At 40.3% G+C, this 15,150-nt stretch overlaps 1 protein-coding gene across 2 annotated transcripts in view; it reads left to right on the top strand.

Moving 5' to 3' along the window:
* ARHGAP28 (Rho GTPase activating protein 28) overlaps positions 1–15,150 on the top strand; it is a 76,102-nt gene that overhangs the window by 38,296 nt on the left and 22,656 nt on the right. For both annotated transcript variants that reach the window (XM_053994214.1, XM_053994222.1), the window contains exons 2-4: positions 2,837–3,036; positions 7,574–7,791; positions 13,400–13,487. In XM_053994214.1, the coding sequence (XP_053850189.1) occupies positions 2,837–3,036; positions 7,574–7,791; positions 13,400–13,487 (506 nt within the window). The remainder of the gene's footprint in view (positions 1–2,836; positions 3,037–7,573; positions 7,792–13,399; positions 13,488–15,150) is intronic.

Below are 15,150 nucleotides of genomic sequence, written 5' to 3'. Positions count from 1 at the left end.
TAGACATATTTGGCAAAGCTCGTTGCTACAGCAGTTGTTGCTGTTTTACATGGTCTATTTAAGCAGTTAGCTTTCTGGTATGGTAATATTACAAAATAAGCACACTCAATGTGGGGAGAAAAACAGCAACCCACCAAGCCTCTTTCTTCCTAATATGGTGAAATAAAAAGCCTTGGTCTGAGCCAGCTGAAGTGCTGGTGGAGTCAAAGCCCAAGGATCAGTGTTGTGTGTTGCCTGAAGAGCACAAAGGTCGTGGTCAAGATTCACACTGAGAGGGCAGGAAAAGTTTAAATTCCCTGACCATGACTAAATGATGGGAGCCAGTGATGCTATCAGGGATGCCCTCTTCTCAGCCCAGCTTGTGTTTGATTCCAGAATGGTGAGAGCGTTCCTTCCTGCAGTTGCTGGCTCGGGAGCTCGGGGCTGTGCTATATAGCACAAGTAGGGACTTACTTTCCACAAAGGTTATATTAAGCAGGGACATGAATTTCTCAGTGAGCAGCTGTGTTGGGGTCTCAGGCACCAAGCTGAAGAAGAGGCTGGTGAGGGACAAGCTGTGACAGGAGGACAGACACCAGCCCTTGGTGTCTCCTCTGCTTGCACAATGTCCAGTGAACGGGAGCCCCAGACACTGTTGGAGTACCAGGCAGTTTTGCCTTTTTCCTTATTTGTGATCACTATCACCTTTTAAATGAAAGAGCTCAGGTTTTCACAGCAACAAGCAATGGCTTGGTGGGTGCTGTTTGCCCCATCCCACCCAGCTCCCAGCTGAAGAGATGGGGTTTTCTGGCTGCTTCTCAGGAGTTCTGCTTCGGCTGGTTAAAACCTCTGCTCAGTACAGTACACTCTGGTACAGTATTAACTCATCATATTTAAGTCCAGCGATCCTTGCATTTTTCTTGCTTGCTAGTGTAAGGATGAGACATAGGTGAATCCACAAAAGAAAGGGAAATCCATACAAAAACCCCAGAGGCTGACATGTCCAGATGCATAATTCCAGTGATTATAATTTATCAGGTAGCCCAGCCATGTAAGGCTTTGGGAACAAAAGCCGACTGAAATTCACATCTCCCCAGAGGGAGAGCTACAGCAAAAGCATTTTAACTGTGCTTGTGTCACAAATTCCTCTCGCATTTAGAGACTATGGCTTGTTCTGATTAAAACAATAACAGTTTCAGCACTGTGTTTTAAAGCAAACAAACTGTTTATGAGGATAGAAACTGAGAGAAACACTGAAAACAGCACTTCTCTTCCCAGAGAACGTGTCTCCACCCCCACATAGCATGATCTCTCCTGCTGCAATGTTGTCACCCATCAGAAAGCTTTGCTTCTCAGCTTTGTTTCCAAGAGCACAGGGGCTGATTTGGCAGATGAATCATCCATATTACACCTATGAGTGTTCAAAAATAGGCAAGGGCCTGAGCTTTGCCTTTTATAAAACCTGATCATGTCCAAAGCTGAATTTGTTGTGCTCTGTTGTTCCCACCACAGCTCCCCAGCCTGGGGCTCAGATCTAGCCCAGAAGGACCTGCCCAGATAAAGAGAGGAGGTTCTGCAAGCCCCAAGGAAGCATCCAGCCCTTCACTGGCAAGGAAGGATAAAGCAGAGACAGCAGCACAATGAGGGAGAAGCATGCTCAGTCAGCTTTATGAAATAATACATTGTTCATACATCCATTAGGAAAACTTTGATAAGGAGGGAAACACTGAAAAGGAAATATCTTTTTTTTTTCTAGTGGAGTAAAAGTGATGCCTGTGGTTTTAAACAAAAGTGTTTTGGCAGGATCATGCCATACAGAAGAGGAAGAGAAAGGGAAACTGCATTTGAATTAATTCAGATAAGTGAAGGTCAAAGACCTTATGTCAGAATTTTCCATTAATTCCTATGGTCTAGCTCTCTGCCAAAATTGTGTTACCTCCTAACTCCTTTGTACAAATATTGTTGTGGTTATTACTACAGATTACTGCATCTACTGCAATTACACATACAAAAGCTGTTTACAGTATTGCAGCCATAATAATGCAAAAGAACAAAGTCAGACAATTTTTATGGTGGGTGTTATATGAGATTTTGAATGAATTTGTATAACTCTTTTCAGCTGCAAGTACTTACAGTGGGGAAAAAGACAAGAACAAAAGAGTAAGGAGCAAACTTCGTTTTAATTCAATCCCTGTATTGAATCTTAACTTGAAATTTGATTTTTGGTGAATCGTGTTTTTGAAACTGTGATCAAAACCTCTGTTTGACCTAGAATATATTACTTTAATTCAAAGTCAAATGTTGTTTAAAATTAGTTTAACTTAATAAAAGACCCCAAACCCTTTTTAAAGAGTTTTAAAATAAAAAGTAATTATTTTTCAAAATTAAAATCTTTCAAGTTTTTTTTTCTTTTTTGGAGTGAAGATGAGTTTTTAAAATATTTCAGTGTTCCCAATTCTCATTATTTTTCCCCAGAGAAGTTTTCACTGAGGCATTTCAGCCAGTAAGCAAAACAGGAAGGGATAGAAAGAGAAACTGAGGCAAAAAGAAGTGAAAATAGTTTTCCAGGATACGAGTATGAGAAATAGAAATTGCATTTCCTGAGTTCCCTCTAGATTGGGAAATACTGGAGGACATTAAAGAGATAAATTACCAGATGCAAAATACATGTCCAGCCATTATTGTTGTGAGCAACAGAGATCATGACAATTACCAGAACTGTGTACTTGGCCTCTGAAATCTTGTTCCCTACTTCCTGGTACAGTCACGGGTCAAGCACTGGTTGCCTGCTCCATTTGCATGGCACAAGTTAGCATGATAGAAAGATGATTTTATTTGTATGGCTTTCTCTTTTCAGAAAGTCTCTGTCTCGTTGTCGAAGAATTAACAGGATGCTTTCCAATGAGTCAGTACCTCCTGCCTTCAGTCGCTCCAATTCTCAGGCCTCCATGGACAGCACTTCCATGGAGGACTTCTGGTGTGAAGTAGAGAGCATCAAGGAGAGCAGAGAAGATGGATCTGAAGAAGCAATGCTCTTAGAGTTCAAGCCTGCTGATGGTGAGCACATGAAAACCACTTACTCCTCATACCCTGGCTTTGCCTCCTCTCTAAAGAGTCATGCCCTGATCTCCTTCCTTGCATCACTCAGTCTGAGCAGAAGTACTAGTCTGGATGTAAGATCATTGTAGCTCCTCTTCTGAGCATCACAGTTAATCACTAGCAAGAAACAATAATTGTCTGGTTTATACACTGGAGCCAGTAATTAACTTCTGAAGTAAGTTTTGTTGCGTTGATTTTGTTTGTGCTTCAGGAGGACAGATACAGTGTAATTCAGAAAAGAACGGCACTCAATGAAAACTAAATTTCCAGCATTAAATAGATTAAACCAAAACACTTAAAGTAGCAAAATGTTCATTTAGTATGCTATATTTTTTAGATTTCTGGCTTTTGATAGGATATGATTCAGAAATTATTAAAGTCTTGAAGCAGTTTTTGGTTAGATGTATTATTCTTCTATCAGGAGTTTGATATCTGCCTGTTTTGCTGAGATGCCCTAGTTAAGATATCATTCAAGGAGAGGTTAGAGATAAGTCTGAATGTAGGGATGCCTACATCGTCCAGGCTCCCCACTTCACCACATTCATTCATCACTTACACAATGTATCCTGAAAGTATTACTGCCTCATTCTGTCACCTTAATGTTTTCCCCTCTCATTAGGTACTGTATTTGGAAAAACATGCAGTATGTGCTAGCTTGTTGCAATGCAGCTTTGTGTTAGATGATTTGATAACATCTAGAACAGTGGTTCTCTTTTTTTTTTTTTCAATTAGGACCCCCGTCACAAATGCATTTTATTGTGTAACACAAAATACCAGGTGTTACTATACAATGAAACCAAATTTCTTCTGAGGTCGTGACCTCCTGATAACTGCTGCTAGCCTTCTGTGGCTCCTGGCCACTGGTCTGGTAACTACTGATGTAGGGATAGATTTTGAAATGATGGCGTGTTCTTTCCATACAATTATTAACACGAGTGATGATGTATTTTTCCTACCTTGACGTGCAGTGGGATGTCATTAATTCTGCTACCAGGAAGAATGGTGCAAAGTATTACTTTTTATTAAGCAATCAAATACTCAACCAGTCATGGTAAGTAACCCATGCAGAGGTATCTAGCTCCAACCATGTACTATTTCCATGGGAAGCACCTCCTATTCACTAGTTTCCAGCTGGGCTCTCCTGGAAGCAAAGGGAGAAGACCACCAGAAATCTTGGTCTGCTGTGAGGGTTATGATCAGTCAGCCTAAATCCACTGTTCTGCATTCCTCTGTTCCTTATTGGGAAAATTCCTGTCTGGTCATACTCTTCAGCTTGGACACTCCATAAAGAGATGGTGAGCCTCTTGGTGCCTCCTCTATGCAATTGTCAGCATGAACTAACAGGTGTCCCTGACTTGTCTGCACAGTCAGGGAAATGACAGAAATCTGTGGGCTGACAAGCTGGATAACTTAGTAGGACAAGGTAATACAGGCGCTTATTTTCCAGAAACATTTCCACCAGTCTCATCACTGCTGAACTAAATCTTCTCAACAGCCCAAACTCTGCTGCAGTCCCATGTTACCCTTTGTCTGAGTACACCTCATTACATCACATTGATTTTTTCCCCTCTGTCCTGAATTAAAAATGAGACTGCAAGTCAAAATGTAATTCATCTCCACACTTCATTTGCCTTTCTGTTGTTGTCTTAAACACATGCATATGTATTGCATACACCCACACACAATCAGGCAGTGTTTGTCCTAGTTATTAACATCAGGAATATATTCAGTCTAGGCTTATAAATCTTGGAAATACTAGTGAGTCTATTAAGGTCCTAATAGGATAATACTCCTTGCCAATGATCAAAACACTAAAAATCAATGTGGAAACCCTCAGGGCAAAATAAAAGCAAATATTCATCACCCTTTTGAGATGTCTTTGAGAGGAGGAGATGAAGATCCCTAAGAAGGAGGCCAAAGGGTGATGAAAGCCAGGCAGGCATGACTGTCAAAACCTCAATGTGATTTGCCAGACATCATGTGCAAAGGGCAGACAACAGCATATTTACTTTGTTGATGTTAGCAAATACAGTCAAAAAGTAACAGAAGATCATGACAAGTGACACAAGGGATGAAAATATAGGGGAGGAGAAAGTCATGGTGTATTTAAGATGTTCATGCCATGCAGAATTGCTTTACAACTTTTGTTACAAGGCTGGAATGCTGTGAGTTATTTAAGGTTATATCTCTGGGCTATTTCAGGTTATATCTGAGATTCAAAACAGGACATGCCTCTTTCCTAGCAAACTCTATGAGAAAAAGAGAATTACCCTCTCAATTTTCTGTCTTCCAGTGGAGCAGAATCAAACACAGTATCAAGATTATGCTGTATTAGTAGCTAACACTATAAAAATAATGCTTTCTTAAACAACATGGGGGGTGGGTGATTAACCTTAATTTAATACCAATTTGTCATAATATTTTGAGCATTTTTAATGCATAAATTTCTTCTCTTTAATACGTTTACTCCTCTGATTACTGTTGTTATATGTTAGTCTATTGTTTGTGTGTGGTTGGAACAGGAAAAGGGAAAAGTCAGAGAAAACAAGTCACAGGGTAACTAGTAAGCAGGCAGAATTTAATATTGGCCCTGTTATATTTCATAGCAAGTTTGATTACAAGCTCAATTCTTGGAAAGAATATGTCAGGGCAAAAGACAAAATTAATGCAATTTAAAAGCTGAAACCTGGACAGATGTGGCTCCAACAGCCACAAGAAAGAAAAGAGACCTTCTTAGAAAGAAGAGTGAAAATGGCAGAAGAACCACTGGTTCAAAGCTTACAGAGAAGGAAAAGGAACAGTCTTCATCCTGTCTGTGGATACAGAAAAGATAAGAGCAGAGACAAGCTTTTTTATGGGATACAGGGCTGGTCATACCCCTGGCTAACACAGAGCAGGGGGTTTAGAAGCAGCTATTTTTGTAGTGCTTTGTAAAGAGGCAGGGCAGTTAACAATGAAGTCAGTGATGGCACATGTATAAGATGCTTTTACTTGTCTCTAGAGCCAAGTCCTGTAATTTTCTCTTTTGTGTATGTAACTGCCAAAGTGCAGCAAACTGGTGTCCATCAATCAGCCTGCATTCTGATGTCAAGAAAAGGCAATAAAGGGAGAGTGGAAATACCAACCTGCCATTAAGACTGGTGCTGGGACAAGAACAATAAGTGCATTGATGAGTTGTTTTATAGAACATACTGCAAATTAATCCATTTCCTGTTTGACATGTTTATTTGTAGTACCTCTTCTTCAGTCAGGGCTGGAATGAAATTACTGTCTTGTGTCAAGCAGCTTACTGCTGAGCTAGGATTGCTCACAAAACTGAAATGAAGGACCTCAAAATCTCCCGTGTGAAGAGAGACTTTAAAAGACTATGACTATTTATTTTATAAAGAACGCAAATCAAAAAGCGGTGACAGCAAAATTTAAAATTACTGATTGATTCAGAGAAGGTAGATTGGGACCTTTTCATAGCCAGATAATGACAAGGCACATTCATTTCAGGTAACAGGTAGCAAGTTGAAAACCTATATTGTCTTCACATGGACAGGTTTTGATAGTGAGGAGGCTGCAGGTGTGCCTCTGTGAAAAGATGCCAGAAGCATCTGCCATGTCCAACAGAGCCAGGATAGAAAACAATTCTTCCCACAATGCATACCCTCACTATGGAACCAATTGCAGTATTGAACCAGTTGGGAAGCAGGTATTGAACAGATTAAAGAAGGTATTAGTCACTAATTGAGATCCCAAAAAACACTGGGCTGTACAGTGCTAGCGAGTCTTTAATAATTAGACGTTAGGGTGATACCTAGCATGCCAGGATGGCTATTTCTGCATCTTCCTCCCTTACATGACCTCTTAGACACCTACCCCCTTCCTGACCCTTGTTGTTTAGTGAGCAGCTCTGGTTCTTAATCATCTCATTCAAAGCAAGCAATTGGACTAGGTGGACATCAACCTTCTCTCTGTGTGGCTTCTTCACTAGCTACCACCAACCCTCTGGAATATGAAACTGCATAAATAGTGTGCAAATACATTTTTCTGTTCTATACACACCTCCAGTATTTCTGTTTATTTGAATTGGAATAGTGATTTTATTTCCATCAGCCAAATGGCTTTCTCCAGTACACCATGCTACAATTATGAGTGTGGCATAAATGGGAACTGAGGGAATTTATGCTTTGGAATTAGGGGTTAATTTTTAGGAACCTTGCTTTGTCAGGCTGGTTACTCTGCTGCCTTCTTCACACGCATATGTTGATGAAATGCCTCTTCTGGTCTCCTCATAAGCCTCTCTTGTGAAGGCACTGAAAAACTGAAAGTTTGTCAAAGACAGTATGTTTACAAAACTAACTTAACTTGCACTTGTGCCCTAAGAATGGTTGGAATTAGACTATTCTCAAGGTAAAAGCTATGGTAGCACTCCTTCATGCCAGTTCCTTTCCTTCAGCCCTCTCTCCCTTCCTTGCCAGGCTTATTAACATGCTGTCTTCCTCCACAGAAGGGGAACTGGAGGCAGAATGGCTGCAAGACGTAGGTTTATCCACGTTGATCTCAGGAGCTGAAGAGGAGGATGGCCAAGCCCTGCTGTCCACTCTGACCAGAACTCAAGCTGCTGCTGTACAGAAGAGGTACAACACCTACACTCAGACCCTGAGGAAGAAGAACAAGCACACAGTCAGGGATGTGCGAGATATCTTTGGCACCAGTGACTCTTCTGTAAGTATCCCCGTGCATGCCTTTGATCTTAATTTTTATGCAATTTGCAAGTAGCTCACAAAAGTTTCTGCCAGACAGGAACCCTTTCCTGCTGACAATGCACAGTCAGTCATTAGCAGTTTCTGACCCTAAGACCAGACTTTTAGTGCTGTATATAGTACATTGGAGAGGAACAGAAGAAACCAAATACAATGGTACACAGTCTGTAACTAACCTGTAACATGAAGTTGTATCTGTTGCCAGTCTTCCTCCTGAAGCCTCATGTCAAGACTAACATTTACTCCTTTATTTTTTGGAAATTGGTGAGTTACTCCTGGCAGCTATTCAAATTTTTGATGGCTTCTGGGGACACTTGCTATTTTCTCAGCAGTCTCAGTGGTGAAGTAAAACTTGTCTAATGAAGCAATTTGGGTTCAAATACGCATAAGCAATTAAACACCTGCCAGCACGATTGTAACTTGTACACTGGCAGTTACATTTCACTTACGTAGCAAACAAAAACCTATTAACTGTTCATTTGCTTCACGGCTTCAGAAATCAGCAGTGTCTCTGGCGGTTTCATCCACTTTTCCCTGAGGATAGCTCTGAACGCACCAGTTCCTGTCAGTACATGTTTTGATTCTGGTGAATGCAGTCAACTGTGTGAGTTTAGTCCCCTGCTCAAAGCAACACGTGTGATTTTACGTTTATCACTCATGATATCTTAAATCGGAGTCACCAATGAGATCACAAGCTCACCTTTGAAAGTAATATTAAAATTGTTGTCATTATAAAACTCCAAGAAACTATTTTTCATTATGGCATTGCTTTGTCCTTTCTGGTTTGTTCTACCATCTCCTTAAGGCTTGCTATCCTGGATTATTTACAAAAAAAAAAATGGGAACAAAATTGTAGCTGCACAGTTATATTAAAATTACAAAGATATAATGTCCAGATATTTAACTTACTTGTTTCCAAAGTAAATGTCTGGATTCTTTTGAACCTCTTGCACATATCCCACAAATACATTCAGAAACATCCAAAAGTTTCCTGTGGGCAGACTTTCTTTCATGAGAGATATCAGGCGTGTTTGCATGAATATTAAAAAGCTGGTGGTACTTCTAACTAGATTAGCTCACTTCTCCTGATTCAAGTATCTGTAAACCATAAGGTGTTTAAATTTTTTTACAAAAGCTTGAGTTTCCTAATAAATTTCAATCAGCCAGATAAGCATTGTACATTTCCTCTCAGATGGGCACATTACTGATTTATTTTTGACCTGCTTATTTTCCCCTTCTTACTTGGTAAAGTTTCTCACTTGCAAAAGGAATTTGGATGTTCAGAGCAACTGCCCTTCAAATCAGTGTTTTACCTCCTCCTCAATTCAGTTTGCTTACTAGTTCCGCATTGTGAAAGTCTAAAAGATAAGATCAAATAAGTAATAAAGTCTTCTAATTCTTCTTCCCACAAAAATACACAGTTCTGCAGGTGCTGACCTAGATGTTAAACTCAGATGCCCAAACACAACTGCAGAGCACGCCATCACCTCCCTCCAACTGCCTGTGAAACATTATATTTCTAAAAGCCTGCAAGGCCCCAGCTCTCTAATTTTCCTATTCACCACTGCTCCTATCTCTGCTGCTTGTTATGGGATTTAGAAACTTTGTCCAGATTATCAGCCCTTCAGGGATAAACACACTTCAGGAGGGCTTGTGTTCCTGACCTAAGGGTTTCCCAAGTAGTCTTTTTAAGGGGGTATCAGCAGTCCCTAGAGCTTTGCTGCCTCTTTGGGCACCTGCCAGAGAATCTTTGTGATTAAACAACCCAGCCAAAAGAAAAGAGCGGCAGGAGATGGGGACGGGCAGATCTTTTCAGCACAGCTGGGGAAGAGAGGTGAGGAGACTGCTTGAAATGACATGCAGTTTTGCTTTCCCATCCTGCCTTTTAGTTGGGAAGGGCAGAAGTAAACAGAATATGCTGCAAATAGCAAACCACCACTAATTGTTTCACTTAACTCTATAATCCTCCCCATTAGGAGAATGGATTTACACTTCTTCCCAGCAGCCTAAGAATCACAAAAGCCCAGAGGGATGGGTCACAGGATGGATTACTCTCTTCCTTGGCTAATGATGAGAGAAAAGGTGATTAGCTCACTAGGGCCACCTGAGATGAGATCAAGGGGACCACTAAATAGGCATAAATTAATTGTCATCTGGAGTGGGGGAAGAAAAAAGTAGATTTGCCCTAGTTTTTTTCTCTCTGTTCTGAAAAAAAAACCTGCCTACTAAATGGTGGCCTGCTACTGCCTGGTGGCCAGGCTCTGCATGGGTTAGCAAAGAACAAAGGGTGCTTTTCCATCCATCCTGCCTTGAGGTCCATGCCCTCATGGCAGGAGTGTCCCCTCAACAGACAGAATTGACTGAAATAAAAGGAAATACTTGTTTGGTAGCTTTGGAGTTTTTTGGTTTTTTTTCTGTTGCCTGTCCTGGAAAAGAGCCATGATCCCTAGGGGCAAAATGCTACCCCTGTGGTACAAAAAATGCTACCCCTGTGGTTACAAAAGCCATATCTTGGCAAGTAGAGCAGCCTGTCCCAGTTGAGGTGCTTTTGCTCTACTTCAGACAGGTAGACAGGTCCACAGCCAGCAGACTCGACTGACAGCCACACTACTGAGTTTTAAATTGGAGGGTTTATTAATCAGAGTGGCCTGATTTTCCTTACTGCTGGTACCCTGCTGCTTCCATCAGAAGCTATCGGCTCTGCTAGTGCTCAGAGCTTAGAAAAATCAATGGCAGAATACAAATGGGGGACACACATACATCCATTGATTCTGTTATTGTAGAGAGGAGATGAAGCACTGTGTTCATTAACAGCCCAACCCTGTACGTTGCAATGAACTAAAACTCCTGAAGACTTTTGACAAGCATTTTACTTCAGCAATGCATGACAAAATCACGTCCTAGTTAAAGAAGAATCATTTACTAGCCCAGAGCTATTTGCATGAAAAGGTGTTTGTGATGGCAGTGCTTGGCAATATGAATATATTCAAAGCATGGGCAGATTGTATCCTGGCCAGAGCTATAATGTTATCCTCTTTTGCCTCTATTTCCTTTAGCTGCAGGGCTGAAAATAAAATTTGGTCTCTCTGGTGCTCCAACGATTTGGTTTTACATCTTCTACAATGAGGGTAGCTACTAAAGAACTGTCTTATCTACTTCATCTCAATCCTCCCCTTGCTCTTCTGATTTAATCTTCCCTTTGGAAATTCCTGTGTATGTTGTGGCAGCAACATTTTTAGTTGGGCTCATTTTAGTGTGTCTAATGAATCACATTCAGTCAGAAATCAGGATATGGGAAGCCTCACCTTTTCTGGAGCCCTAGGCAAATGAATAAAGCTGTCCCAGTTTATTTAAGGACACAATTTGACTCTCAGTCTTTCACATTAATTGAGAAAAGGTCTTCAAAAGTTCTTTAATTTTCTTTTACCCTACAGAAACAATCTGGATTTTTAAATACATGTATTAAAAAGGTTTTATTCCCAGTTTCCCTAACATTAAAAAAAATAAAGGGGTGGCAGGGAGGGGAGGAAGGAAGACATTTTCACAAAAGAGACATAGATTTGGTTTCATTATAGACTCTTGCTGTGGAGGCTGGGAAATGAGACTGAGAATATGACATTTTCAGGTACCCCAGTTATTGTGCACAGTTCACATTATTCAGCTCCCCAGGCTAGGGCTGCCTGCTGCCAGCCCTGCTGGGTGCCAGGCAGAGGTGTGCAGTCCACTCCATCTTCCATATCTGTGTCTGCCAGCTCTGCCCTGCTTATCAGAACCAGGTTACTGCAGGTGCTTCACGACTCATTTCACCCATGTAATAAGGCTGGAAATGCTTGTTTTCTTAATAAACTTGACTGACTCTAAATCTATTCTGAATATTGTTCACAGGGTCAGACATTTTGAGCACAGAAAGTATATGAGCCAGTTGCTAATATTTACCATTAATTTCTCCATCTGCATCTCAAGCAGAAGCATAACTACTTTTATGGCTGATTTTCCCAAATTGCTGAGAGTAGTTTAGCCATCCTCTCCAGTTCTGTACTCCCACCTGAAATTTATAGTGCTTTTTTGAAGCTTTTTGTGTAAATATTGTGGGATTTTATCATAAAAGTATCCAGTTCTCATTTTTAAAAAATCTATGGTCCTTACAGTCTTCTGGCAAAGGAAGCCCATGTGACTCAGATCCTGTTTGCTATCAAGTTCACAAGCCATTGAATGGACTTTCTCAGGAGAGATTTTATTCATGTTACATTTGACTTTGTTACCCGAATAGCTCAGAGGATAAGATTGGATAAAACAACTGAAACATTATTTCAGGCTTCCAATTGGAAGAGCTGTCTGTCTTTTAAATATCTGATACTTTTTTGACAGCCTAAACACTTCTCCCACACATTGACTACAACTGGGGAAAACATAATTTCTTCCCTGAGGCATTGCTACTTGTTGATAAACAGCTGACTTAGCAATTTAAAGAGCAATTAAAAGAGCTGATTTTAAGGGCTCATGGGGGCCTACAGCTGCAGGTTCATCTGGAAAACTGGGGCTGTTCCATCAGGCTCAGGGTGTGTGAGACAGCAGGTTTGAGAAAGGCTGGGGGCTTCAGGTCCTCCCACAAGGATGCAAATAACAGCAGAAAAAATGTAAGACATGTTTGGAACATTGTAGTTACTTTCACTGAGTAACCTTCAGAGCAGTTTTATAATTCCTGACCTTGTTTTTGTTTTGTTTGTTTGTTTTTTACTCAAGAACAAATAGTTGAGCTGCTATTTCCCATGGAACACAAACACTCAGATTTGTCTTTATGAGCCACAAAACTGCTGAGGACAAGGCCAAAACTCCATTGCTAAGAAGAGGTAACACTGCTTGAAAGTCACTCCCTGGGCTGCCAAGCACAATTAGTGGGGCACCTGAAAATGTCATATTCTCAGTCCCATTTCCCAGCCTCCACAGTGAGAGTCTATAATGAAACTTCTCTGCAATGCAGAATGGTTTCTGGAGTGGAAAGAAATGAATTTGAATATAGAAAATATTTCTTTGTTCCCTCAAGTTGTTTGTTGCAATTCACTGATAAAAGTATTAGTGTATAACCTATGGAGGACATCCATCCTTTAATAGCTTTCTGATGCCCAAATCACAAGAGGTAGCAGACTGACTGATTTCTGACAGGTCCCTGGGAATAGTGGGTATTCAACACGTGCCAGAGAGTCTTCAAAAAGGTTTGTGGCCAAAATGATTAAAGCCAGGATGAATTACAATTTGAGGAGGACCTTTCAGTTAGCCTAATTCTGTATAGCAATTTACTTAGCTAATTTCAGTCATTTTATAGGACAGGACTCATTAGGTACAGCAAGCTGCAGTATTAGTGACCTCCACGTGGTCAAATCTGTGCAGTCTGGGGAAGATTGATTCTCAGGCTTGGCTATAAAAATATACTCTGATGAATCACAACATGCTGTTTAATCTTGTCAAGAGAGTGTAAGCTGAGAATGATACACCTTTGCTTGAACTGTAGCAGTTGCTGTCCATAGACATTTGCCTTCACTGCAGTCTGATCATTTTTCCTTGCCTATCAGCCCACATTTGAGACAGTTCCAGTGTCACCAGTATCTTCTAATGGTATCCAGCTTCCTGGGCAGAAGCCAGTTTGGAAATCAGTTAGCTGTGAGTATGACAACATGTAACCAGTGTTCACTTCCTCTTAGTAAAATGACAGACAGAAAGACCATTTTCTGGTTCAGAGGTTAGTCCCCTCTTTCATGTTGGGGCAGTGCTGCGTGTATTTCTTTAAAATCATTGTCAGCTTATTGTCATGCAGGAACCAAAATTTCCTATTAAAGACCAACATTGTACAGACACAGACTGCTGCCCTTGAGGCATCAGCATCTAAAAAATTCTGATCATTGCAAGGCTGGGAATGTAAAACTAATCTGTAAGCAATATCATGCAGAATTTGTCCAAAATATGTCATCAGTGTATTTTCTTGTTGCAAATCAAAGAGGTATATTTTCTCCACATTTCTTCTCCAGTACTGCAGAAATTGTAGTATTAGAAATTCATCAATTTTCCTAGTTGTGCCCTGTTATTCTGATCTGTGAATGGTGTTATCCCTTACATTCCTTGCCCTGACAGTGATTGGCAGTGCTAATGAAAGTAATAGTTCTCCTCTACTCAGTGTCTGGATAATTGTCAGTCAGCAACCTTCCACGAGAATGTTCATCTCTTTGTTTGAAAGCTCTTCCCATCACCATTGTTCAGGGCTTAACTAGAGGGATATTGATACCCAAATTTCTAAACTAATCCCTTGGATGTTTGGATACAGTGACACAGACATTTTCATTTCCTTGGTGGCAAAAGCTGCTCTGCTGATACTTCTGCTCTGCAAGCAGTTTTACTGAAGCAGATGAGGAACCAAATGCCCAGGGGTACCATGAGTAGTCCGTGGTTCCAGGTCCAATGGTGGAAAAAGAGATGGAAAACATCTTAAATGGCTTGGACATTAGACAACAACTAAAGCCACAGTTCAGAAACCAGAAGCCACTTAATAACACTTAACTTTTTTCATATCAGACTTGTAAAATATGTGGTGCTGCAAAAAAGTCCCTGTAACTGTAAACACAGTGATTCAGAGAACATGGGGCATGCACAAGTTTATAAAACATGTAATGTTTTTTAATTCACTTTCTGATTGCCATGGCTTTTGAATACATTTGTGCCATGTTAGTAAATTCTTCTTTGTAGTCCTGAGGGCAGAAATTTTACTTCACTTTCAATTAAATTTATGATTATATCACAAATAGATTTAGGAGCTCAACCTTACAGGAAAAATAAAAATTGACCTGAGATACTAGAGATCTGTCAAGAAAGTTGACAACCCTGTAACTCATTTATGTTTTCACACTTTGGCCTCCATGACAATAGCATATTTCTGGACTTGATTGTATTGATTTCAAAAATTTTCCTCTGACATCCAGTAATTTAAGGAGGTGACTAAATTTTAGAGAAGAGCAATAAGTCATTTCACAATATCTACTATAAATGCCAGTAAATATAGTGTTTTTCAAACTGGAATATTATATGTTTTGTCCTATTATGGTGCTATACACCTAAACTATCAACAATGAGGAATAGTATATGTGACTACATAAAATATATGCACAATGTCTTGTGATTGTAAATAAGTCATCAGTAAGCTGAAAAACTGTGTCAACAGCATTTTTCTGTCAAGACCTTTTATTTGTAATTGTTCATTTGACAAGTGCCACCACAGTTTGCTGGCCTGGGAAGACAAGGATGTAGTAAAAAATCTGGGTTATTCCTGATAAAC

The sequence above is a fragment of the Vidua macroura genome, chromosome 1 (genome assembly GCF_024509145.1).
Source record: "Vidua macroura isolate BioBank_ID:100142 chromosome 1, ASM2450914v1, whole genome shotgun sequence".
Classification (NCBI taxonomy): domain Eukaryota; kingdom Metazoa; phylum Chordata; class Aves; order Passeriformes; family Viduidae; genus Vidua; species Vidua macroura.
The sequence above is the reverse complement of the archived record's forward strand: the minus strand, read 5'-3'. Positions and strand labels throughout refer to the sequence as shown.